Raw genomic sequence first — 27,754 nt, forward strand, 5'->3', positions numbered from 1 at the left:
TTTTCATTAATTTTGTGTGATAATAGATATTTTAATGAGATACATAATATATTCTTATATGAAAAAGTACTAACGCGTTGGCACTTTTGATAATATTCCTATAACATCGATAATATGTAATTTTCTACAACATTGATAAGTAAATATTGATTTTTAAAATTATGGTATATTAATAAATAGTTGGTGTGTGTGTGTGTGTGTGTGTGTGTGTGTGTGCGCGCGTGCGCGCTTGGGACAGTTAAAGATAAAATATTTCAATTAGATAGATTGATTTTATTGTTTAGTGAAATAAAACTTATGTTTTTTTCTCCACTCGCTTATATATGCCCATTGTTTGATGTGTGATACTCTGGCTGCGTTTCGATATTCACTGCAAGTACTGAAAATCTATAGTTTACGTAACGTACACAGTGAATATCGAAACGCAGCCTCTGTAGGCAAAGTTTTAACTCTCCATTACATTATTCATACATTATCGATAATATAGTATCTTTCAAGTGCCTTTCTTACAACGGCAAACGAGCTTACTTGATTTCATTCATTGGTCCCTCATTTTTAATCGCACTTTAAACAGCAGATAATCGCAATTTCATTCAATTTTACTTATTTACACTTGGAAAATCCATATCTATTCACATTGTCTATCAAATAAATACATATTTTTAACCGCTTACTTTTTGGATTAATAATGTAAAAAAAATGGTCGGTATAAAATAATATTCTTAAATCTAAGACATATTAATATTACGAATACATTATGAATGATAAATTACACAAAAAGTGTGATGTCTTAAATTTTTCACAGTCTCGCGTACATGTACTAAAAATGCATCCAAAGTATGAAATATGTATGGAAGCAGATGCAAAATTTGTTCTGATTACATATTAAAATGATCAAACTGTAATAATCTACGTTTACCCCTGATTTTTGGGTAGCTCCTCAACACGAATAATCTGCAATAAAGTAAACTGAAATTTGATATTTTCTTATTTGACTCAAATAATATAAATTTGTTTTTCTTACAATAATCTATTTCAGATCAAAATAAAATCTTTGTAAAAAAGTTATATATTAAAATCAAATAAATAAAATATTCTACAAACATAAGATAAGCCCATTGGTCAATCTAAAGTCTATAATTTAAACATTGTCTCAGCAACAGTTAAATTACCTATAATGCACTTTACATGATATTAGCAAAGCAGTTATAGAAATAACAATTTAAAACACATTTCATCATGTTTCAATGAATATAAATAATCAGTATATGACAATGGACGTTTTAAGAATGTTATACTGCACATGATTATAAAACATAGTCGTAATTATGTATGTAACACTATAATTGCATAGTTTTATCACATCTTTAAAGCATCTTTCTAAAGAAACGATTATAAAAATTTTCGAAGAATTTTATAGAAAAACGGAAGAGCATGTCTTTTATCATGTACATAATAAAAAAATGCAATAGGGTCTGAAAATTCTTCGCCAGTGTAATATCTATTATGTCTTTTGCCTCAATATTTCATCGTGTGTACATGTATATAATTATTACACAATCAAAAGGTAGAATAAAAACGGATTAGATTAAAACATCCGTATATTAAAATAAAATTAAAATATGTAAAAAATCCAAAAAATAATAACAGATGGCATAAATGTTATAATTTTCCATACGTTAGTTCTTTGTTACTAAAATATTACTTTACTTTTTTATTTTTAATCTTTTTCTTAAATTATAAATTTACTTTATATTTCCCGATGAGTTAGCAAAATTCCAAGTAAACGTGAAATATATGAAATAACACGATGTTCAATATCAAAATATGCAAATTCACCAGTTTCTGTTACACGTTAGATTTATGAAATCGCAACATACATGGTACGTACACAGAATATAATAAAAATGGTAGTTATCTATATATATATATATATATATATATATATATATATTTCTACACAGAAATAATGAATAATATATCGCGTATTCACTGAAACAATTATGAAGCTTTGTGTAGATACCTGTTACATGTTCACTGAAAACAATACGTTTAGATCTAGTGCTAGATCGCCATTTTTGTTATATTCATATTACTAATTTATATAGAGAAAAAGAAAAGGGCACTTATATAAAATACAAGGACATTTATGTGACAATAACATGTACTGATGCATTGAAAATTAAAAAGAATCGATTGAAACATGCATATAAGTATATATGTATGTCTGTGTTATTTATCTATGCTTATGTATCTATGCTTATGTAATAAGCATAAATGTATGCATATTCACATAAAACGATATTACACAATGAATTTGCGTAATAGTAAAATATTAGAATAATAAAAAATTTCGTCGGTTTTTCGATTCAAGTCTATTTAACATCAATGTTTTGTACCTATTCTATCGTTTAAAATACACATAAAAATATTTTGTCAGTGACGACCTTTCTTTGATCGCTTACGTTTTTTCTTCTTTGTAGATGCAACAGTAATATTTTCATTTGTTTTAGCAGAAATTTCATTCGCAATTTCAGATGTGTCGGTCGTAGGATGAGAATCTGTCTTTTCTTTTACAGTACTAACAGCCATACTTTGTCCCGTGGTATCTTCACTTTCACTTTCAGCATCGCTTGCACCAGTGCCAGTTATACTTTCTACGTCTTCTTCCGCATTGCTTAATTCCAATGATATAATCTTCTCCCTCAAGGTTTCCACCTAGTTATAAAAATGTATATATTGTAAATTTTAATCGTAGTTAATTTTGCGCAATACGTTCTGGATTTATAAAGGATATATTGCAAACAGTGCGATTACAATTTTTTACAGTTTAACAGAAACAATCCAAAAATCTCGTGGTGTGTGGTGTGTGGTGTGTGTGTGTGTGTGTGTGTGTGTGTGTGTGGTGTGTGGTGTCTGTAGAATATATAAATATATTAAGATTTAAGATATATATATATATATATATATATATATATATATATATGTATACAGATCAAATAACATATCAATTTCCATCACACGTATGCGAAGACGTATGTACATACATCAGCCATCGCTCTTCATTTCTGTACTTATAGACTTCACAGAATGAGATTTTAATTCCAATTTTAATGGAAAAGATATGTTAAGTAGTTGCCCTATAAATGTTTCTTGACTTTTTTTACACTTTCTTTAGCATAATTCTACCACATCTCTACATGCAATAGAAAGCACATCAAGCATAAAAAATATAAACAAAATAAATCATGCGCACATTGCATATAGATATATAAAGCCATGAGCTTAAAACCATATACATAAAAACCATATTTAAAAAAACCAAATTACCGATGAGTTCAGGAAAAAGTTGTTAGTGAGATCAGTAGAAGTAACATTCATAGTTCACGATGGTGCGTAATGTACCATCGATGTAAGCGATGGAATCTTGAAACAATAACACAATAATAATTGAACAAACAGTACACAGATGTTATATAAATGCACGAAAGCACAAGAAAAAATAATCTTTCTTCTAATATTTTTCGTAATGTATTTTTTAGCGTAAACGTGTATAAAATACGGTGAATTTGGGTGATGTCGCCTTACACTTAGGTGCTTTTCAGCATTGTATTTAATGATTTATTTCCTACCGTTTACCTAAATAATGTTATCGACAATAGTTTTTTAATCAATCAGTTGTCAGACAATATATGTTAATAATGTATCATAAGATCGCGAGTATCCCAAAATATGTGCGATCTGGCATGGAATAATCCATCTATACCCGTAAATAAAAAAAAATAAAAAACAAAACGGATTTAATTAAATATATACGGTGCACTCCAGAGATAGTTGCAACAGTGATAATTTATAATTGTGCTCTTTATTCCCTTCATTTATGTAATAAATGTGGTACTTTGACGCTCGTGCCAAATTTTACAAGTATAATACCTGCCGCTCAATGAGCTTCTCGACGTATTCGACAGTTCGTACACGACGTTCGCCCGTCACCTCGTCAAGATATTCCTCGGTACGCCGAGTGACCTTCTCGTCCACTACTTTCTCGGATTCGCGTATCTCTTTAGGAGGACCCACTTTACTGCGCACAGCGAGCTTAGGAAAATCTGCGCTAGACGGCCGTAACGTAGTAAACTAAGGTAGTAAAAGACAGACAAACGGGAACCGTTGTAATAACATTATTTTTTCCTTCATGAAGGCTGTGTTAGTTTAGGCGAGCAAGACAGCGATTAGTAGACAAATGGGTTAAACACATAACTTTGAAATAATCAAGCTTGCAGATTAATTGTCTCTCTTGAAGATTCTTGTTATACATGTTAAATTATATAATTAACTTTGCCCTAGAACACTATACTTCTAGATTTTTACCTCGACTGTTTTCTCTTGATCAGGAGCAGGATCGGTCGCATCAGTCGCATCACGCGTATCTTCTTCCTTATTAGCAGTGTCCATTATTTCACTCATCTTTCTGATTACCATCTGTGCCTGAAGCGCATCCTATAAAAAAAAAAAAAAAAAACACGCAGCGTATTATTTTATTTAAGACGGATCTATTATCATAATATTATGTATTTATCGATACATATAAATGTATAGAATCTCTTTTAGCTTTACCTGTTCGAGAGATTTAAGACGCGCTTGTCGCCAAGCAGCACGTTTTTCCGCCCTAAGTGCTCGTTGTTCCGCAGGGCTTAAAAGGTGTTCCTCATCTTCGTCCGAAATAAGACCCTATCATTAAAAGAAAAGACATTTTGAATTTCAAAAATGACATTGCACGGTTAGAGTAGATACAATTACGGTAATTTATATAACTATGTGCTAGTAGATCAAGCGTAACGACTTTGAATATATTAAAGTTTTATTTATAATTTTAATTAAAAATCCTACATCATATAATACATTATCGTTTATCTAATATATAAACAAATAAAATATTAAATAAATAAATATTGAAATATAATACCTCTTGCATTAAACGTTCTTTCAAACGACGTTCTGCTTTTGCTGTCCGCACGCTGCTGGGAACATTCTGGATAAGAGGGATCGAAGTTCGCGAGCTCAGTCGGCTACTGCAAGGTAACGAACATGCATTTTTACGAATGATATATACGCTATATGAACTATAAAAAGTAAAGAGGTAACATAAAATTAGTATTATTTAGACTTAGATTGTTCGCATTACAAATGTTGCACAAATTTGTAGCAAGTACATGTAAATGCGTTGTATCTATATAAAAATTGTCAGAGACAAATTGTGAGTGCTGCTACTAAGAAATATAATTCAGTTTTTCATATTTTATATATTTATAAACAGTATTAACCGTTTAGACTATAAAATAATATATTTCAAATGTAATTTAATCTTAAGAAGTATTCTTAAATTTAATGGAAAATGGAATCTACTAGAAGCTTTTAAAAGAAAGTTAGGTTCTAAAATTTCATCATTTTTATATCAATTTAATTTAAATCTGTCTCGTATAACATTTTTCCCCCTCATTTTCTGTAATAAAATTAATACAAATTATATTGCTATTTACCGTATATATTGTATACAAAACTAAAACGTAGGCATAAATATAAGCAATAACAATATACAGCATGAAAGTATATATGCATAAGCTATTGGATTGTGAATTTATATCTAAAACTCATTAGCAGTAAATAAATGTACAGAATATGTGCTGCATGTATACATGTAAAACATAATTATACAATTACGGGGGAAAGAAAACTTAATAGGCCAGTTTAAAATATACTATCAACACTAGAAAAATGAGTCAAAAATCTCAATTTTCGTACCGTAACCATAATTAATCGTTAATTGTTTGAATACTACGGAAACTATTCGACAGCTATTCGAAGATTTCGACAGTCTAGTAATTTGTAAGTCCATGCCACAAGGCAAAGATTAATAAATATATGTTAAATGCCATTTATATTTAATAGATTATACATATAAATGCCTCAATTTGATCCGTGCGTAGAATATATAACGTAATACGCAGTTTACGTTTCTTTCGAAATAAGGAATGATTTAAACGTGAATGTTGAATCTTACTTAGGTCGTCCATTATCCTGATCATCCATTGTATCTAAATCTTCGAGACCTTCGTTTTCATCAAGTTGTGCCCATGATTTGAGTTCGTCTCGCGTTAAAGTTGCAATTTTCTTTTCTACAAAAGAAGAAGGTTTTTATAATTATTTTCAAGCATCGAAATAAATGACGTAATATAAAATAAAAATTTGGTATTTAAATAATATAATTCAGAGCTACATATATATTTACAAGTAAGAGCTTACCTTCTTCTTGTCGCATTTTTTCTACTTCGTCCTGACTTAAAAAACTGAATATTTTATCTGTAATATATACACATACATATACATTATACGATTATTGATCGATTATTAATCATGTAATTATGATATACACAAACAGTATATGTATATTCTCACCTGGTTTAGGCGAGGGTTTCAAATGTTCTTCCATGGCACTTTCAAATAACTTCTTTTTATCGCTGACTGACATTTTCGTCAATGGTGGTGTTGGAGATGAGGTTGGAGATTGCTGTATTTGTAACATTTACACAAGTAAATATCGTTTGACGTATTTTATATATATATATATATATATAGAACAGTTGTAAGCGATAATTATTTCAAATAAAAGAAATCATGCATTGCATCTATCCTACATGCTATAAAAATATTTACATATTATAAATAAAATAGACAAGGTCAGATTGGTTTGGATTAAAGAAATTTATAGTAATGCTTTCACAGGATTTAATTAATAAAATTAATTTCTTAGATTATAGCAAAAACTTTGTTCGTATGTTTCTACATTCACACACGCACATACACGCGCGAGCGCACATACATACATATTAATATGTTAATTAGTTAGACATGCTTTTGAAACCCACCTCAACCTGAAAATTTCCATCAACAGAACGTGCTATCTGTCGCTTGCTAAAAGAAGCCGAGATGTCAAGGTTTTCCCAGTATTCGGGAGCAGTTAGAGGTGTTGGGGGAAGTTGGAAACGTGCAGGTGTTTGATAGGAAATAACTTGTGGTAGGGAAGTAGATGTTTCCTGCAATGGCCGAATCGATTGTTCAAGTTTAGATAATGTAGGCTTAACATGGGACAGATAATTGATGGAGTCAGAACTTTTTTTTAAAGACGGTGGCAGATCGGCAAACGTAATACTGCGTTTTGGCAAAGATTTTTTTTTCGTTCGAGAAGGTAAAGTTTGCATAGAAGTAGAACGTTCAAAATTTGCTGCCTTAGGAAGATCAGGGATCGTAGATGACTTGGACGAAGAAAAATCCTTTGATGTTCCAGATGTCTCATTTGTTCTTGACTGGATAAATAACATGGAAAATTATATTAATTACTTAGTTAGTGGACCATGGCTTAAACTGAGATAAAATAAAATGGTTCATCTTAAAGTACTCAATTACATGCAAAGCAACCAACAACACATACTGCTATTTAATTAATAGATATATATTATAACACAAAATACATATATACTGATTATGTTCCAACACCACCCTACTAATCTATAAAATTGTAGTTTATGAAACGCTTCTTCAATTTCTTTAACGATAAAATCGTTATTTACTTTTATGTGATAGATAAACGATAAAATTAAAAATAATAAAATAAAACATTAATATAATAGATCATAAAATACGAATATCCTTAAATCCTTTGATAATTAGACTTTAAAACAGATTTATTTCACAAATGCTACATGTCATACAAAATCTATATAGGATTTAAAGAAGAATTTCAAACTTCTTCGTCCGATCATCTTTTTTGCTTATGACTGTCTATACGTTCAATAGTGTATCTTTCAATTGTACTATTATTGCAATAAATCATGCAACGTTGCGCATAATTTAATTTGTAAACATATGATCGGTATGTTAAATACGTTCTTTCATTTTATAAAGTTATATCCTATATTTGTACCCTATTCATCGTACGTATCGATGTAGTAGTGGAGACTGTTATGTACCTCGAATACTTTGGGACACCTAGCTAGTTTCGTCTCACTGTGTTACCCTGCGACCGTTCACTGGGCTATATTTTCTATCCTGTAGAATAATTCAAAGTGTATGTGTGTTGCATTTCCCTTTAAATTACATATTTTTCTATGACATTGAAAATATATTTGTACCATTCAAACGTAAAACTTTGTATATTTTATTTACTTTTATTGCTTCACACCCCTACGTCACTTTTGCAATACTTAAGTAAATCCAAATAAGCATTTTTGCTTTGAAACAATCTTCGATTTTTATATTCAATCTTCTTGAAGCTACTGTTAAAGAACAAAAAAGTATGTTTTGTTCGAAAGTCATAAAAATCTCATTTTATTTATTTGTTGGACTATAAGAAAAAGGACGTAGACAGATAAAGAATTTGATTCTACAAAAATTGTTTTGTAGAATAAACAGTCTCCTCTACTGTAGGATATTATATGAAACAACGTAGTATGAATCGGTTTCTTTAAGTAAACTATCTTACAGTAAAATAATATACCCTCCAATTATATATACACATACCATATATGTATATTCTCTTCCTATCTAAATATATAGTTATGAAAAAAAGTATCTTTATCTTAATGTACATTTCACAACAGGGATAACTATAACTTTCTGAAAACTTTTGTGCATAGGCAGATTATTTTAAAAACATCCAAATTTTATTCCTACGCCGATCAACTGGAACTTTAACATTAACATCTTTCAGATATCTGTAAATATTAGCTTATAGTTTGTAATAATATATAAACATCTGGTCCATTAGAGTTATATGAACATATAATGCTTATAGAAAATATATTGATACATTGATTCAAATTTCAATAATGATATGACTTAATTGTAGTACTAATATACTGTCAAGGTTATTAATAAGTCTAACTGAGACAAAGGCCAATATTCAAAACACGCTCATAACATGGTTATAACTCTTAACAATTTAAGATATTTTTCTCTCGTCAAGGTTTGCACGAAAAGTTAGAACGGAATAATAATAACATCGTTTTATAGAGTAAAATAGTTAATCATGCGTATTTACGTTATTATACCTTTTCAAAACAGTCGATCTTATCTGATATATGATAAAAATGATAGCAATTGATAGTATAACCTTCAACTATTTTTTAAAAAACTCTAAACTTGATATAAATAAATTAAATAAAAAATTCAGTAGAAAAAACAAAACATTACAGTCAAAATAAAGAGTGCAATATGTCATAATACTTACTATATATATATATATATATATATATATATATATATACGTAATTATGAATTAATTACATATATTTAATTAATAAAATTAATAGTTAATAATTTTGTGCATCAAATATAATATTATAATAATAAAGCACATTATTATATACTTCTTCAAAATTAATAACAATACTAATATACAGATGATAATCCACTATAAAAAATTATATATATATAAATTGTTTAGCCTTTTAAATTATTTTTAATCAATGTGTAACACATAATACTTGTGTTCAAGTTAAAAGTTTATACATTATAAAAGTTTTAGAACACTTATATAACTTATTCCTGCAAAAAGTAACAGTAATCGTTAAATTAATCTAATCATTTTTTTTTTTTTTCAGTGCTCTCTATCATTAGAAAACGTAAATACGTAGATATGTAACGTTGAGTACGTAATAAAATTTCATTATTTAAACGACCGAAATATTTACATTAATGGAAAGATTTTCATTAATCTGACTAGAAAATTTCTAAAAGCTTGTGTTTATATAGACTTTTGTTATATTAAAAAGTTAATTCTTGTATCACAAATTGCCTATTTTTAGTGGTCATTCATTCGATAGCTGGGAAAAATCACCCAATGATTAATCGAGATTAACTGTAGCAATCATATCTTATATGTATCGTACATTACCAAATTCACTGCAAACGAATGTATGCATTAATATGCAAATGTTACTTTAAAAAAATCTCGTTAAATATATGACAAATTTTTTACTACATATTGTGTCTAACTATCACAGAAATATCCCTTTTGTTATTTGATATCTATGAATAAATGAAATATATACATAATATATGCACGCACACACACATATATATATATATATACGCGTAATCGGATAAGATCACATTTACGCGTCACGCTCTTTTTTAAATCCTCATCCTATTTTCATCAAAGCAAAAAATTAATTAATTATATAGATTCAACCCAATCATCAGCATATTTTCAATAATACTTAATGTTGTAATGGCAGTATTAATAACAAATGGAGTAACAATAGCTATGCTGTGTAACAGTAGACATACTAGTCGACATATAAAAATGCAATAAACCATGATTATACGCGAGTTAATGCCAATTCTTAAATTCTTAGAGAATGTTTTGTTATATGGCATAGTCCTGCGGAATCAGAGGCATGGACGCAGACACAGGAAAAATGAGTAGAAAGATGAACGACTCACTCCTGTTAGAGGGCAGCCAAAGTAGCACTATCATCTTCCACTGTCTGTAAACATGTGAAATATCTCTCTTTTTGGCGCTCAGGAGATCATGCGATGCTAAAGACAATTGACAACTGTACATTTCATGCGCCATTTAATTAAGAGTACCTAATGAAATTATGTGATAAGTAGGTCGCATATTTACATGATGATTTACGAATTCCATGAAAATGTTTCGGTTCCTATTGCGAACAAATGTTAATACGAAAAATGTATATAACATTTAGAGACTTGAAAAAATTATGTTAGGTCAACAAATTATTTCTAGATAAAACCTGTGTGAAAATAATTAATTTAAACGTTTCAAATTAAAACTTTTAAACATCTTCTATTTTGAACGTTCTTATTTTATTAAAACTGAAGCTACTATTGTTTCATAACAATAAAATCGTTCCTTAATAATAAAGAAATTTCTCAAGAAAAAATTCTGACAATTCAATTCTGTGAAAAATGCAACAAGCATTTAAATAACTTTTAACATAATGAGATATAAATAAAATTTGTTTCTCTTCGGTTCCACTCCCCCCCCCTCTCTCTCTCTCTCTCTCTCCTCTATTTTCACATTTCATGCAGAAATGCACATTTGTGTGCAGTTACATAGTATTGTCAGAATTAAATTTAATAGCATTAAAATGTCTCATACAAAATAATGAGCTGACAATTAATTTAGCTATCAAGTCTAGTTCAAATCTCTCTGGCAAATTAAATGTTTTATAACAATATTATAAATTCTGTCCATTAATTTATACCTCTCTATCTCTTTCCTATGTTTAAAATTTGCACTTAATAAATAAATTTAGATTTATATGTATTTTATTTTGTAGATTAACAGTAAAAAATGAATAAACAGAAAAGAACACAAAATATACATTATTTTCGTGCAGAAAGCCATGCAGAACATAGAAGAAAAGCAATGCCAATGATAAAATAAGATTTATTAATTGTTGACTATTAGATATATAAAGCTATTAGAAATAAAATTATCCCATGCAATGCATCATAAAAAAGTCACTATAGATCCATTATTTATTTATATGTAGGATAAAATTATGAGTAAAAATATTTTGTTCGTTTTTATTACAATATTTAACCAAATAATAAACAAATAAAACTATAAGAAATGCGCAAAATAAACTACTAAAAGGAGTGGTGTTGAATTCTTTTTCAAGTAAACATCACAAATTAAACAAAAAATCTATAAGAAAAAGATGATTTTGGGACATTTAGTACATCACGTATATACAAGAGACACGCTACACGTACTGTTACATCTGTTAAAAAATATATAATGTAATACTTACGTTATTAGGATTTTGAGGTGCTAGTGTATGTTTACTCATAACAATCGTGGTAGTTTTGAGATCTTTAGTGCCCCCGGGTGATTTTGGTGGTACAACCATATCAACAGGACTATTTGATTTGCTTACTAATGATTCTGCCGCACGTACAACGTCCATTACCTATATCAAAGCCAGAATCAGGAAGTATAAATAAAACAAATTTTAAATTATCACATATCTATGACCAATTTAGAATTTCTGAAAATACACTTATACAAGTCTTTGTAAATTACATTCGTTTTATAAAATAATTGTATCTTTTGCAAAAATTAAAAAAGAATAATAGCTTTCTGTGCAGTAGTCGCTATACGCTTTTGAATGTAGATCATAGCAAATAAAAAATTTCAAAATTTGGTATTAAAAAAACATAAGAATTCACAATTTGCTGAAACTTATCGTGTACAAATAAAATAAATAAGTCTTACTTTTTCAGGCGTGGATTTCTCTCTTTGCTCTACAAGCGCACGTTCTCGTTCTTCTTGTTCCCAGGCAACAAGTTCCGCTTTCATCTCTTGTTCTTGTCGAAGAATCGCAGCTTCCTCATCATCTCGGTCTAAACTGGATACACTTTGTGACAGAGATTTAGTATCGTCCGTAGTTGGATCTCTAGTTTCGTGAGACCCTTTAACTCCTTTATCATCAGATAATGTTAATATTGATTCAACGTCACTTTTATCGTATCCTTTACACACAACCAACGTAATAGTATTCCCTGAGCAGCGAAGAATGTTGACTGCTTCTTGATGAGTTGCACCTAATAATGATGTGCCATTGACTTCCAGTAACCTCATTCCAACCTATTATAAAATATATAAACTTAAGCATAAATTAAATATGTTAAAATAAGAAGATATAATATGCAAATATTACAAATATATACTTACCTTCAATCGTCCGTCCCTTTTAGCTGCACCACCCGAATTAATCTTCGATATAAAAACGCCCTCATCGGTATGATCCAAAGGATTGCCTTTCTGTCCTCTTCGTCCTCCTTTAATGTGCATACCAAGCTTCTCACCTGCTTCCTTGGTTATTACTAACTCCTAAAACAAGTTACATCAATTCTCTTTATATAAAATAGTTTACTATTTTTTTGGTTTTAGAATTCTTAGACTCTATCGTATAAAAATATAAAAATAAAAAATATTATGCACACACAAAACTGTAATATTTATTGTTATTTAACAATAAATAATCGCCTTTCATTTCAAGATATACTATTGTATTTATAATAAATTATTTAATTTCAATACTAAACTTTATTTGTGCATATTTTAACAGTATTCTTTAAACGAGTAAGTTTTAGAGAAATTCAATATTAATATTTAAAAAACTGCAGAAACAGGTCAAGTACGATTAAATTTCTGTAGAGTAAAAGTCATATTATTTTTATTTAGCATTTAATACTAGTGGCATGAAAGCACGGTGAAGCATAAAAAGCATTTGAATATAAAGTGAAAATCTCTTATACGTATGTGAAATTGCACGGCATAAGCAAAAGCGAGTTCATTCATTCATTATAATATAAAAGTGAAATTTGCAGCCATGGTGTAGGGATAAGCATAAATGAGAACAAAAATTACGGTCATGTCAAATGCATCGAGTACTTACTGTCACAGGAATGTACTCTATTTCGACCAGCTTGTGGGGCAAATTATAAAAAAAAACTGCATTAGGTAAAAAAATGATCACACGCTAAAGCACCGAGTGCTATTGTGTTCACAACAAGCATTCCTTGAAAACGTTAATAAAAAATAAGAAAAAAAAATTTTTTTAAGAATTATTTATTTAATAAAATGGCATAAAAGCATAAAAGTTAAAGTGACCTTTTCTCTAAAGAATAATTTCTCAAATGTGCACGTGTATATAAAAAATTAAGATTAATAATTTAGAAATACTAAGAAATCATTGGTACTAATTGTGTTGCATACTGAATAAATATTTCAAAGATGCTAGTAATACTACGTATATTTTTTTTTAAGAAATACAAATTATCGTATATATAATATAAACGTAAAATGGGTTTGTCAAATGATAAAAAGAATATGTGTTATTTTGTAATATATAACTGCACACACATAAAGTTATATTTAATTTGTAGACTTACAGCTCTATAAGCATCACCAACAGCTGTTTAAAAGCAATGTCACGTTAAAAATGTAAGTGTATTATTTACCTGGTAACTTTCTGGAAGTGGATCATGTTGAATGGTAAGCACGATCTGATCGCCTGGTCTTAAAAGTTCCATTACCGCTTCTTGATGCGTAGCCTTTGTCACATCTGTACCATTCACCTTCAATATTCTGTCACCCATTCTCAGTTTACCGGATTTGGCTGCTATGCCACCAGGAACAACCTGGCATATAGACATATAGTACAGTTATATAAAAATAAATACCTACATGTATACAAGTATATAAAAAGTAATAAATTTTCCACACTAAAGTAAAATAAATAAAACTAGAGTATACTAGATTCACTTACGTGAGATATAAAAATTCCCGGTTCCTTTGCACCGAATGGTGTACACGAGTGATCGGTTCCCCCTATGATGCTGAAGCCTAAGGAACCTTCTTTCACAAGGACAACATCCTAAACAATAATTACTAAATCAGTTGCACATTCAAATAAAGGTTTTAATTTTGTAAAGTGCCAAAGATTTTAACCAGAACAAAAGTTTAGAGTGTATAATATTTAGTATGTGAAGGATAGAACAAGCTATGGATTTTTATAGACTTTTTACTGAAATAAAACAGTGACAACGATACTTCTCCACTTACTCTATTTTGTTAAGAATGGTATGGGACGAAACAAATCTTTACACTACTTACCTATTCCCATGTCAGAAGATAAAACAGACTGTGATTATTATAGTCCATCGATAGTTATCAAAATTGATTCTAAGGTCATCCCATTAATATATTCTTTTAGATAATTTTACAAAAATATAGAAAAATAGACATAAGAGAGAAATATAATTGAGCAAAAGTCCACATACGCATATAAAGAAATCAGTTAAAAAGATACAAATGTTCAAACATGCATAAAATAACTATAGTGTAGTCTTCATTGTCTACAGTACAATCTTCATTTTTTACGATAATATTTCTATGTATAATTATTTTTTTTTTTAATCGCAACTTTGCCTAAATATTTGCTTAAATATATCTCAATTACGTCTTTAATTATGCAAAAGAAAAAGCTAGGGAGACAATCATAGGAAAAAATGATAATGTATAAAAAGAATAAAGATGAAATCAATTCTTTTAGTTATATTGACTTTTTTGTGCTTTCTATATTTGAAATAAAATAAATTCGGAATGTTAAAATAAGCATTCAAGAGAATTTAAGAATATGTTTTTCATTAATTTGGAATTGATTGTCGTTTGGAACAAATTTGATTAAGTTTCAGGTCGCTGCCAGTCAGGGAATAAGCTTTATGTAAAAAATTAAAATATTATTTGACAAATAAATAAAGATAATTAATGATCATTGAATATGTAAAAAGTAAAAATACAAATAAAAGCTTTTAGAATAAAAATGTGCCTAAACTACGTATCTAAAATTCCGTTATGTATATAATAAAATTAAGCGAAATTTTGTTGAAACGGTAAATGTGCACGACAGAACATAAAGAAACGAGATAAAAAATGAAAACAATGAAATATAATGAAGCTTCTACAGAAGTAAGACTACATTGGCAATACACATGTGCTATTTGATGCTTCTCTAACTAACAGGCACATACCTCGATAATAAGTGGTTGCATCAACTGGTTGTCAGTCACTCTAGTTACGACGGTCTCGGTGAGTGTACTCTTTGTGACGGTCTCAGTAACTTTACCGAGTGTGGTAGGAGCTGGAGGAAAACTAACATCTCCAGGCAAAGTATCGGGCTGCTTTATCGTCACTGTCACAATGGGGCCTTGATGGGAGTCTGGTGAAGGCGAGGATGTTGGAGGTCGAAGGAAATGAGCAGGGATCATAGCTTGAAATTCCTCGTTGGTGATTGGCTTCGGTACCTGTATGTCTTCCTGCGGAGATGCTGGTCTAGGCTCTACATGAGGAGTGATAGCTGCAGAACCAGCATTATTTGTAGGTGTCGTCTGCGAAACACTATGCCTCGGAGCTGGCTGCGGATACGTTTGATTACTTGTCGGGCTGGGAGATATTGGTAAAACATTCTTCAAAGTGTTTCCTGAATCAGTTACACCATTCATTTTAGGCATCTCATTGACATCGGATTTCACGGTATCGGATAATGCCGGTGGAGACGGTGGCGTTTTTGAAGTAGGACTCGGTGTCAATGCTTTGTCGGCATCCATGGAGCGACGATATCCACCGTATCCAGGTCTATTTGCCATGTAACTATTAGGATTGTACAGGCCTGTGTAAGGTTTTGGTGCGCCTATAACACGCGGCGATTTTTCAGAAGGAGTTACAACGGTGGTGAGATTAGCTTGAGAAAGTGGTATTTCCCGTTCGACTACTAATCGAACAAATCTTTCTAAGCCTGTAAGTAAAGCCACTGCTTGTTCGTGTTTCGCTCCTCTCATATCTACTCCATTAATCTGCAAATTACAAATCAAATCACAAAAATTATTAATTTATACATTAAATTTTGTCGTCTAATACAAATTTAATACAGATTTAATGAAGACAGACTTACGGATATTACTTTGTCTCCAATTAATAATTTACCATCTTTTTGGGCAACTCCGCCGTCTGTTATTCTCGAGATAAAAATTGCCTAAAAATGTGGTCGGTAGTTAATATATAGTAATTAATCGCAATTAAAATAATAGTAAAAAATAAATTTTATTGTACAAGTATTTACATCGCTATTATCCTTAAACGATGGCGAACCTTCTCCACCGGCAATACTAAATCCAAGCCCATTTTGGTCTCGTATTAACGTTGTGTGAAAGAGAACGGATACCATAGGTTCATTGTCTTTTACAGCCATTATAGGCTCAGGAATCTTTTTCGTCTGTGACACACGTGATGTATATCAAATTCACATCATTAATGTAGCTTAATATAAAAAAAGGTATGAAATTTAAAAATGCTTAAAAACATAAATACGTTACCTTTCCAATTTCGTGAGACATAGATGTGTCGCCATTCTCTAAAGTATGTGACAATGCTGTAGATGAAACGTAAGATGTTGCACTTGGTGCTCTACTTGTACTCAAGCTAGAGCATACGGAATCTTTTCTCATTGGTCCCTGAAATAATAGACAAAAATTAATATTAATCTTGCTTATTTGAAATAAAACTTATAATCTGGCAACTAAATTAATGTGATATTACCTAATCAAATAAAAAATAATAAAACAACTATTTTATACCTGTTCATATGGCGGAATAATCCTTGTAACTTCTCTTATGACAACCAACACAAGTACACGTCCACACGCTTTCAATACTTCCACAGCATCATAATGGTCTACATTTACTACTGACACTCCATTTACAGATATTACTTTATCTCCTATCCTCAAACCAGCCAAGTCTGCAGGTCCACCTGAATAAATGTATGGAATAAATTATCATAAAACATATAATAACATATAATAAGCGAATATTTCATAACCATAAAAGAGAAATAATCATATATATAACGTGCATCAATGCGATAAATTCAGAAATTATTTACTTGTAAATGAATGTTTACCTTCGGTAACTCTTGAAATAAAAATGCCTTCATCATCGCCTTTAAAAGGTGTCGACCCAATACCACCAGCTATTGATAAACCTAGTCCACCTGTCGTTCTTTCTATATGAATTTCATATTGCTCTTCCCGTATTTCCAATGCTGGTTCAATATCAGATGTTGCATCTACAATAACAAGTCTTTAATTAGCCATTGTTGATGCCATTTAATAGATATATTACCTTGCTGTAGGTATGCTTGTCAATATTTATTTTTACCTTTTCTAATCCTTTTATTTCTAATAAAACATTTATATCTTCTAGACATGTTACACTTTAAGTGATTTATCTTTCATATAAAATAACTTTATTTATATAAAAAATATCACACACACACACACACATATATATAACAAGTACACTGTTATAATTTATCAACTTCCTAACGCGTACTATTCAGAGACACATTGATAACTGAATTAGAGATAAGACCATATAGGTAGGGTAAGAGATATATCTTATCATGTTCCCTCCTCTACTATGCGATAAAATCAAAATGAATCATATACTAAGAAAATCTTTAAAATCTTCTATCATTATTTTATAATAAAAATGAATATACATATATATATTATAAGAAATGTCTCACAAAAAATCAAATCTATTAGCGTAAATTAATAGCCATAATTCTAATAAAACTGAACAAACAAATGTTTAATAAAATAATTTAAATTATTTTATAAATAAATGCAATATGCAAATTGTTAAACTATAATGGAACTATAATTCTATTTCAACTTAATTTTTAAATTTACCTTGACTATGCGTGTCGAATGTTTCCATAGATTCTACTTGTGATGGTAAAGATGTAGAAGTCTCATCAACTTTTTTTGTAAGTGCCTATAAAAGTATAAATAAATGTTAATTGTTATCGATTCTTACAGATTCTTCAACAGAAAGTTAATTGTTAGCACATTAAATATTTTTATAATTATTACAAATAAAAGTAAAATTCATTTATTAAATAATATATAAAATATCTCTCAACCTGCGCAATAATAGAAGCAACTTTTTCTTTATCAATTGCGGTATGAATGCGTTTATTTTTCAGATGATGTGGAGTGTCTCTACGTTGAAGTTTATTCGGTTTATTTGAATCACAAACATCTTCGTTATTTGCGTCTTCTACAATACTAAATTCAACGTGTCTTTGCACATCTTCATTTTCCGATTCTTCATCATCTCTTTCTTTTGATTCTGGTACAGAATTTTCAGTTCTTGCATTCTGCGAAAATAAGCACTCTTAATTTAGTAAGAAATGAAAAGACTTTATATGTATATAATTTCTCTATATATATTTTATATAAATAAATATATGAGAATACAAGAGTAAATTATAATTAATATGTACATTATAATGCATATAAACATTTTTATACAAACATTTTGTTTAATCAATAAGCACTCTTTATGTGTTAAAAATTAATACAATGGATAAAAGATAATATCTCGTTTATTTATTAGAACAAACAGATTTTTCCACAAGTTACTTACTGTGTAAAATTCCGTGGAAGATTGAATGGGAAGATTATTTGCTTCCTTATTAAGTTGAATATCTGTGCCGACATCAGCTTCGATGTCAAGTGCTTGCATTTTATGATCATCTTGTGTAATATTGCATTCTACATATTCTTCCTGCTCAGAAACACATTGCGGCATGTCCACTGGATTGACTGGTGGTTCTGATTCTGTTTTATCTAACCCAAATGTTTGAGAAACATCCTGAAAAAAGTTTGAACAAAATTATTTTACAAGATAATGCGAAATAAAGTCCATTAAAAATGTTATAAAAAGTTAAAGACGTACAGTTAAAGTTTATTCGACAAATTAAAATATATTAGAAAAAGAATAAATTAATCGTAAGACTTACTTGTTCATCCGTAGATTCCGATCGACTTTCACTTTTTCCTTTGCTAAATAACTTATGCGCTTTAGCTTTTAATTCTTTTGGATGTGGTGTGTTTTGACGTATAAATGGAATCTATTAGTTGAGATAAATAAAAAAGAAAAGATAAAACAAAAAATAATACAAACTAACTTGTAAAAAATTTGTAAATCAATAAACGCACCTCTTTATCGGCTTCTGGTGGCTCGTCAGTGAATTTCACAGAATGCGTTCTTGATGCTTCTCTCTCTTGCCAACCTTCATCGTCGCTACTTGTTAGCTCACGCATTTCACAACCTTGAACATTTCTCATACCAACTAGCATGCCCAATCTACCTGAATCTAAAGAATAAAATCTGCTTATATTGTATATTGGTAAATGTATAAAAATCAAAATAAATAATTACATAAGGATAGCCATCTCTTCCATTTAATTTTAGACTTTACTTAAAGATTTTCTCTTTTACAATTATATACACCCGAGTTACAGAATTTACATACTACATTTCCGAATAAAAATTTGAAGAATAAAAAAAATAAAATAAAAAATAAAAATAATTAATTATTTATTTCGCACTGTGTCTCACGCAAATCAGTGTGTGCGCTTTAGCGCATTCTGCGTACATCTGAATAAACTTTGTAACATTTTTTCAAATAAATCTGTTATACAAGATTAAAATATCACTAGACAAATATTTTAAGATAATTTGCAGAATAATCTCCAGATAAGAAATCAACGAAGTAGAATGATCAATTTAATTACTAACCATCAGGATGAAATTCCAATTGTGGCAAAAGAAAACATGTTAGTACTTCTTGTCCCGTTTCCTCATCAACATCTGTTTGGAACGTTAACATTGGCTGCGCTTGGTTTTCACTTAACCATACCGCTTTCAGATTCAAGTTGATTAAAGAATATGGTAAATAATGTAACCTGTATATAGCAAAGTTTAATATATTAATAAAACAAATTTAAAAAAGTGTATACCTTATCCAAATGTAACATTTTTATATCTCGCTCTTCTTTTATATTTATAATTTTGATAATAATAATAATATTAACAATAATGTGAGTGCGAGAAGCAAACTACAAAAATTATATACCTGTTGCCAGATACATCTAGAACATGAAGAGTAGTACACTGTCCCACCTCAACCGGAAGATATTGTAATTTGTTATCTCTTAAAGATAACACACCCAACTTTTTCAGATTTCCTAAAAAATAAAAAATAAATATTAAATCGGATTATTTAAATTTTGCTCTCTTATAATTTAAAGTTTACTTTTATACATTCAATATTGCACAATAAAATCTAAATCATATATTTTATCATCTTACCAATTTCTATCGGCAAAGATTGCAGGCTATTTCTATCAACATTCAAATTATTTAAATTGTAAAGTTTGCCTATAGACAATGGTAGCTCTAAAAGAAAATTCTCCGTAAGAATTAACTCTTGCAAATTCTCGCACCTAAAACATACAAAACATGGGCAAACTTTTATCTCCAACTAATCTTATCTTTACTTTTAAGATTATGTTAGATTTAAGATTAAGATTAAGTTAATGTATATAAATTTAAATTTTATACGGTTACCTTCCTATATTTGGATTTAAGGTAGAAAGTCTATTTTGATCTATTTTAAGAATAGTTAACTTTTTCAATTCGCCGAGTCCATCAGGTAACTTTTCAATAACATTCTGTGATAAATGTAAGTCTGTTAATGATTCCAAACCGCCAATCTCATCAGGAAGATCTTCTAGACGATTTTCCGAAACATCTAAACACGCCAATGTTTTCAATTCACCAATTTCGGGTGGCAAGTGTTGCAATTGATTGTGATCAAGCCATAGTTCTTGTAGCGCTGGTAATTTTCCTATATGCGCAGGCTAGAAAGGGAATGTACAATGAAGATGATTATTTCTTCTCATTCTTTCTTTTAATTAATTTGACTAAAATTTATCACTAAAGTTAGTTTAATCGAGATCGATGTAAAACTGTTAAATCGCTGAAAAAGCAATTGAATAGGTAATTTAAATAGAAAAAATTTTAAGTTTATCGATCTTACGCGGATAATATTTTTATCCGTAAGATATCTATGCTAAGAATCCATTATTAGAGCAGCAAAAAAATATGTATATATATATATATATATATAACAAAGAAAAAACATTATTCTTCGAAAGATATGAGCGTTTTCATTCACTTGCGTTATTAAAAATCACAATAAAAAAAAACGCAAAACTTACCAATTCCTCGATCTCATTGTCACCGAGATCCAACCGTTCGAGTTTTAAAAGCTGGGAGAGCGATTCAGGCAAGGATTTGAGCAAATTTTCTCTTAATTCCAGTGACTGTAGTGCCTCCAAGCTACAAAAGAAATATACATTTTCAATAATTTATAAAACAATAAATAAAATTATATAGCAATACCTGATACACATAGATTATTGTAGCTTTTTTGAGAGGGTTTACTTTGATATTACCTTCCAAAATCAGGTGGCAAGTTTGTAAGAGACATGTCATTAAGTCCAAGTATAGTTAAATTTCTTAGTTGTACAAATCCTGCTGGAAGTCTGAAAGAAACGATTAATAAAAATTTATATTGCTTTGATTGAATTAAAAAATCCTATGTAAAAAAATGCAGAAGAAAGATAGAAGAAAGATTGATAAATTAAGAAAGAAAGAATAATTGAATAACCTTGGAATAGGATTACTGCTGAAGTCTGCCACCTGTAGCGCTTGCAAATTCTTGATATTTTCAGGAATGTCCGGTATATCTACAATATAAAGTATAAAATAAGACAAATCTCAGTCACAATGATTTAATTCTCTTTTTTATTAGACATACGCAATATTGCCGTCGCGCGTGCAATAAACGAGCAAGATTATTTAAATATTGAAACGCAATGTCGCTTATTTTAACTATTCATTCAAGAGAATGATAGCCCGTTAAGAATTATATTTCCACAGAATTATTAATAATTTTCATAGAATTTAATTTTCACTAAAGAAAGTATTCTCTCAGCTCTCTTTATTATACTTTCTTAATTTCAGCCATACTCAACATTTCGTAAAAATGAGAAAAATAAAAAACAACTCGACTCGTTGCTCCGCCGCGTGTTTCGCTTCACATCCAGAGTGGCTCCGTCGCGTCATATCGCCGAGAGTCAAACGCACCGCGATACTGACATTACTAACGAGAGGAAATTACAACAAAGCGTGATTCCGCTACGAAAAAAGAAAGGAAAAAAAACGTCCGCGCCGTGCGACAACTTCTTTCAGTCGTCTACTTAAAACATCGCGCAAAGTCATTATACTCTGTAAAACGTTTTCGACAAAAATTTGAGATAAAGAACGTTTCATAAAATTAAACTGAGAAAGCTTATAAATATTATTAGAAATATATAATTATTAAATAAATAATTTTAAATATGAGTTTTTCGCGCACGATGCCTCATGGATAAACTCTTATTCGTTAAATTAGACGTTGTTAAAATAAATCTAATTATAAAATGGATAGTTAAGAAATATATGAACGCTCTAATTATCAGGGGACAAGCCTGAATTTTCTTTGACATTTTATTACCGAAATAGATTTGATATTGGAATTGAAAAAATTGCCAAGCCGAGTGTCGACCTGCGGTCAATTTACACTATAAATAAAGAACTAATGTAGAAGAGGCCCGATTCTATAGCTACATGGATGAATGGAGACGCGAGACGCGAGACGCGAGACGCGACAGTCGAGGATCCAGGGTCTCCCTAGACCAGGGTTCGTCTAGGACGTATTACCCCCTTTTTTATACAAGTGACGTCGATTTTCATATGCTACCGCATCGTGGCTAGTCAGCGGCAAGCATGCACCCTTTCGATGCAACCGCAATAAACATTATAAATAGCTCGAAACGTCCACCCTCGGCCTTTGTAATTTACCTCAGAGAGGTAACGGGAGATCGTTACTCCGTTGCACGTCGCGTTTGCACGCAGTGTTTGCAGTGTTGGCACGTAAAAGAACGAGAGAGGACAAGAAGAAATCTCGCTAGTCGCTATTAGTTCTATTTCCATTTCGATTCGACTGTTAAAACTCGTTAAAACGAGTTCCATTCCATCTCTAATTCGATTCCTAAGAACAATCGGCGAGTAATTTCCGTTCGGTCGTAAAATGAGTACAAAACGAGGCCTGAATACGCGTGTGGAATTCTGAAAATTCAAATCAAAACTACCAACAAAGATATCTTTTCAAACGGGAACAACCTTGAGCCTTGCAGGACCAAATTATATCGGATCGGCTCGATAACAAAATTTTGAATACAAATGTACAAATGTATATACGCACGAGAGACGAAGGAAGACTAGAGCGTTTGGAAAGCGCACGGCGAGCTCGCAGCTCGCAGCTAGCAGCTAGCAGGCATAGATCTATTAAGAGCAGTCAATGGCCATCTCGAGCGAGCGCGGTAGCTCGTAGCTCGCCTTCTCGATCCGAAACCCGTTACGATCGCGCAATTTTCACCTTTTACGCATTCGAGCAAGCGACGGAGTTTTGTGTTTCGCGTTCCGTGTTCCGTCCTGCGTGCCGCGTGCCGCGTGCCGCGTCGCGCGATAGATCCATCGCGGATCGCGGCTATTCATCGCGCGCTCATTTTACCGATGTTACAGCGCGCGGATTCCAGATGAGTCAGTGCCAACGAATGTGCGGATATCGTTGCAAACGGAACTAAATACGTAACTTATCTTTCTCAATGCATAATTAATCGTAAATCGCCTACACTTACGCAGATAGCGACGCTATATGCGCGCACATACGCGTGTATACACGCGGCCTCCGTCTATCACGCGTTGACTCGCGTCGACTAGAGAACGGCGCGGCGCCGCGGCGCGTCGCTAGTCATTTCAATTGTAAACGATAACGCTAATATGAAAAATGTTTGTACATACATACGCTGGAACAAGCGACGATAAACGTCAAGATAATTCGTTTTTATTCGAGTTCGGAACTGCTCGCAATAGTCGCACGTCGCGATCAGACTCCGTTTCGCACGCTGAAAATTTATTCACGTCCAATTTTGAGATCGGCAGATATTACAATTAGAGGCTTAGACTAGATATTTTTTTGCGATCACGTGGGACGTACGTTATCTTTAGACGTTTAGATTTTGATAAAAGGTAAAAGTAAGTGCCGTTATACGTAGATATATTTGATATATCATATATATATATATATCGTATAGTCATACAGAAAATACTGGAGCAACGTAAAGTCAAACATGCAACAATAAGTGCACGGTCAACCCGGTCGACCGTGTGGCCGATGCCGCCGAACGTCGATAAACTGCGACTGCCGTGGCGTGCTTCTCTCTCTCTCAACAGTCTCAACCTCAACCAATCATCGCCCATCGGCAGCACTAATCTAATATAAAAATTAAAAATCTTTCTTTAGTCCGTACGAGAGACGAGACTATGCATCGGAAATTAAGGAAATAAGGATCAATCGAGGATCAATCAAGGACGGATTAGAATTCGACCAACCAACAATTTGACAAATCGGACTAAAATCAAAATTACCCGGTTGGTCGAATTCTAATTTCCAACTCGCAATTTTCCATCTTTGCGGCGTAGCTCGATAGTCTTGATACAGACTATAATATGTATACTCCGTCATATTTGTTACAAATACGCCAAAAAATTCTACGTTTTTTCAATAAACAATCATCAATACGCGGTACAAAATCGGAAGACGCATATCTAGTCGACGTGGTCGCTCGAAATAAATTTTAGGGTAGGTACGCGCGACCAACGTTACCGAGTCGCGCCGCCGCGCCGTGCAAAAATGGTTTATCCGGCTAACCGGTGTAAAAGATACGGATACCGTATATGGTCTATTGGTCTCTAAAATAAAAATACCAGATCCGATTTTCTCTTATCGCAATCGGAACGTCATTCCCTCTTCTCCTCGCCGCCGCACCGTCGTTCCTTCTACTTTTACTTCTACCTGTACGCGCGCGCGCATAATCGAGTTGATATTTCTACCTGGCGAGACCCAAAAATGTCAACTCGTCGAATTTCAAATATATAATTCGTAAAAAGAGAAAAAGAGAGAGAGAGAGAGAGAGAAGAGAAAAATGTGAAATAAATTGAAATACGTTTGAAAAACATAAATATTCACGATAGGCGCCAGTGACAGGCGGGGCGACTCGGCTCCGCTCGGCTCAGTTCGGCCGCTTCAGCGTCAACGCGACGTGGCGGATCGCGATCGTGGCTCGCGAGTCGCGAGCTTGTGGCCGTGGCGTCGGTAGCGGACGCGGACGCGGACGCGCTACGGTGGAGGATACGACGAGAGGAAGCGAAAGAAAATACACCGTTACACGAGTTTCATTACTTTCGTCAACGCGTAGCCACAATATTACAAGCGCAACGCGACATACTCCTCCAGTAACTTTGCCGTCCAACTTCGTAGATCGTCGAGTCAACGCAACGAAAGCGATAGCTACGCTAGTTACGCGTTCAACTCGAATCTCGATCCTTCTTACCGCCAAGTCGCCGAATCGCTCCTTTACGCGCCTGCCTTCTTCTTTGTAAAACAGTCCGCGGCCCGGGCCGGTCAACCTTCGACCGGACCGGCAAACGCCGAAAAAGTAGGACGCAATACGACAATAAGAACGACAATGACGCGTCAGGCGCGAGACATCGTTAACGAAGCTCTTTCAACAACATTAATTACGATTAATCGCTCGAATTCCTAGACGGCGTTAGACGGCGTTGACGGTAGCTCGGTTGCGATTATCGCGCGCCCTCAAAAATCTCTTTGTCACAGCTTTGCGATCCATATCGAATACGTTTCTCACCATTCCTGGACACATCCAACTCGACGAGATTTTCAAAATTCTGGATGTCCGGTGGCAAACGATGTATCTCATTGTCGCTCAGGCCAAGTTTTCGTAGCCTCTGGAGTCGGAAGAACGTCTGAAACGACGAGAAATACATTAGTCGAGAGAGAGAGAGAGGGAGGGGGTGGGGTATTCTCGATCCTCGATCGCCTAGGTCCTAGCTAGCTAGCTGTCCTAGGTAATCGGGTATTTCGCGTAAAGCGACAACGGAGAAAGGAAACAAAAGTAACGGACATGCACGAGTAGAAGGCGTTTTTCATCCAGATTTCATCCAGTCGCGTACGGAACGATCCTGGTCGTATCCCGCGAGGGCGGCGGCGGCGAGACTAGACTAGGACGTTAGGACGTGACAAATACAACGGTGAGAAGCGTAACAAGGAAGAAATACAATACGTGGAAATGGAAATGGAGGGTATACGCGTGTCGCGTCCCCTCGCGCGAGAGATGGGCGCGATAAGAGTAGGAGAGTCGAGCCGTCGAGGTCGAGAGTTAAAAGTTAGAGAAGACTGAACGACGACGCTTACTTTTGGTAGATCGCGGATATGATTCGCGTCCAGCAGAAGCTCCTCCAAGCTCCTCGAGTATCGCAGGATATCGTCGGGGACGCACGGCAGAGAGCAATGACGCTTGTCAACGTATTCCACCTGCCTGTTACACCCTTTAAAAATCGGAATGCAGCGGAACATGGTCACCGTTGATGCCGTTGATCACGTTGAAACAGCACCGAACATAATCGTCCCGTGGATAAAACGGTCTCGCGCGCCCGCGCTCTTATTCGCGCATACTTCCATCCGACGACCGACGTCGCGTACGAGGACGGCTCACGGCTCACGGCGGAACGCACGATTTCACGCCCTACTCGGGACTCGGGACCTATGCTTCGAGATCTGACGTCATCGCGACACCATCGACGAACCACCGATGGCACCGATCGCGTTGTTCGCGTCGCTCCCAGCTCCCAGTTGCTTCGAAACCACGCGAATCAACTACGACTACGGGCGTGTGCGACACGTACGTACGCGCGTACGTATGTATACGCGAGGCTACGGGCCTACGGGCTACGGGCTACACCGCCGCGTCACCGCCTTCACCCTTCGCTTCCCGATCCTTCCGATCGTCGCGCCAGCTCGCCTGGCTTTCGCTAAACTAAACGAACCACGCACCACGCGCTTAGGCCGAGTTTCCACCGAGCGCGTCACGCGTCGCGACGGTATCGAAATGGGATGATTTGGATTGGTTGACTCGTGACGACGCGACGCGTGACGCGCTCGGTGGAAACTCAGCCTTAGGGCTTTTGGAGATTGGCCAGACTGGCCATACGGGAGGATTCACGTCGCGTCGGCGCGGGGCGCGGACATCCAGCCGATATCCAATAAGAAAATTCGTT

The 27,754-nt window shown here is 33.0% G+C and overlaps 1 protein-coding gene across 8 annotated transcripts; it reads right to left on the bottom strand.

Annotated features, from left to right (window-relative positions):
- Positions 1–186: 186 nt before the first annotated feature.
- On the bottom strand, positions 187–27,452 carry Scrib (scribble planar cell polarity protein). 8 transcript variants are annotated; one of them, XR_013257594.1, is made up of 36 exons: positions 26,892–27,451; positions 26,326–26,443; positions 22,182–22,260; positions 21,967–22,056; positions 21,730–21,850; positions 21,077–21,369; positions 20,819–20,952; positions 20,583–20,694; positions 20,246–20,412; positions 19,663–19,820; positions 19,464–19,574; positions 19,088–19,315; positions 18,582–18,818; positions 18,349–18,433; positions 17,556–17,720; positions 17,230–17,405; positions 16,969–17,106; positions 16,716–16,868; positions 16,548–16,628; positions 15,628–16,449; positions 14,364–14,471; positions 14,056–14,235; positions 13,491–13,520; positions 12,764–12,922; positions 12,305–12,676; positions 11,841–11,999; positions 6,924–7,361; positions 6,454–6,565; positions 6,301–6,357; positions 6,059–6,173; positions 4,964–5,069; positions 4,615–4,728; positions 4,369–4,497; positions 3,934–4,134; positions 430–2,718; positions 187–347 (listed from the first exon to the last, which is right to left on the bottom strand). XR_013257594.1 is itself a non-coding variant. In XM_077410285.1 (35 exons), the coding sequence occupies exons 1-35, from the start codon at positions 27,051–27,053 to the stop codon at positions 2,437–2,439; spliced, it is 5,919 nt and encodes a 1,972-aa protein (XP_077266411.1). In that variant the 5' UTR covers positions 27,054–27,451; the 3' UTR covers positions 187–2,436. The 8 variants fall into 8 exon arrangements, 6 of the variants coding, with proteins under 6 accessions (XP_077266411.1, XP_077266407.1, XP_077266409.1 ...); XR_013257595.1 differs by lacking the exon at positions 187–347 and adding an exon at positions 3,331–3,426 and having other exon boundaries at positions 2,579–2,718; positions 26,892–27,452; XM_077410285.1 differs by having other exon boundaries at positions 187–2,718; positions 15,901–16,449.
- Positions 27,453–27,754: the final 302 nt, after the last annotated feature.

This window comes from Temnothorax americanus, unplaced genomic scaffold, assembly GCF_048541705.1.
Source record: "Temnothorax americanus isolate GAGA-0224 unplaced genomic scaffold, ASM4854170v1 Scaffold29, whole genome shotgun sequence".
Classification (NCBI taxonomy): Eukaryota; Metazoa; Arthropoda; class Insecta; order Hymenoptera; family Formicidae; genus Temnothorax; species Temnothorax americanus.

What these genes read in the sequence shown, in the direction of transcription:
- Scrib (XM_077410281.1), bottom strand. Translation starts at nt 27,053, where the DNA reads ATGTTCCGCTGCATTCCGATTTTTAAAGGGTGTAACAGGCAGGTGGAA. An exon ending in AGCAGTAATCCTATTCCAAG is followed by an intron (nt 22,057 to 22,181) that starts GTTATTCAATTA and finishes CGTTTCTTTCAG; the next exon opens with ACTTCCAGCAGGATTTGTAC. An exon ending in CACTTCCAGAAAGTTACCAG is followed by an intron (nt 13,521 to 14,055) that starts GTAAATAATACA and finishes TTGCCCCACAAG; the next exon opens with CTGGTCGAAATAGAGTACAT.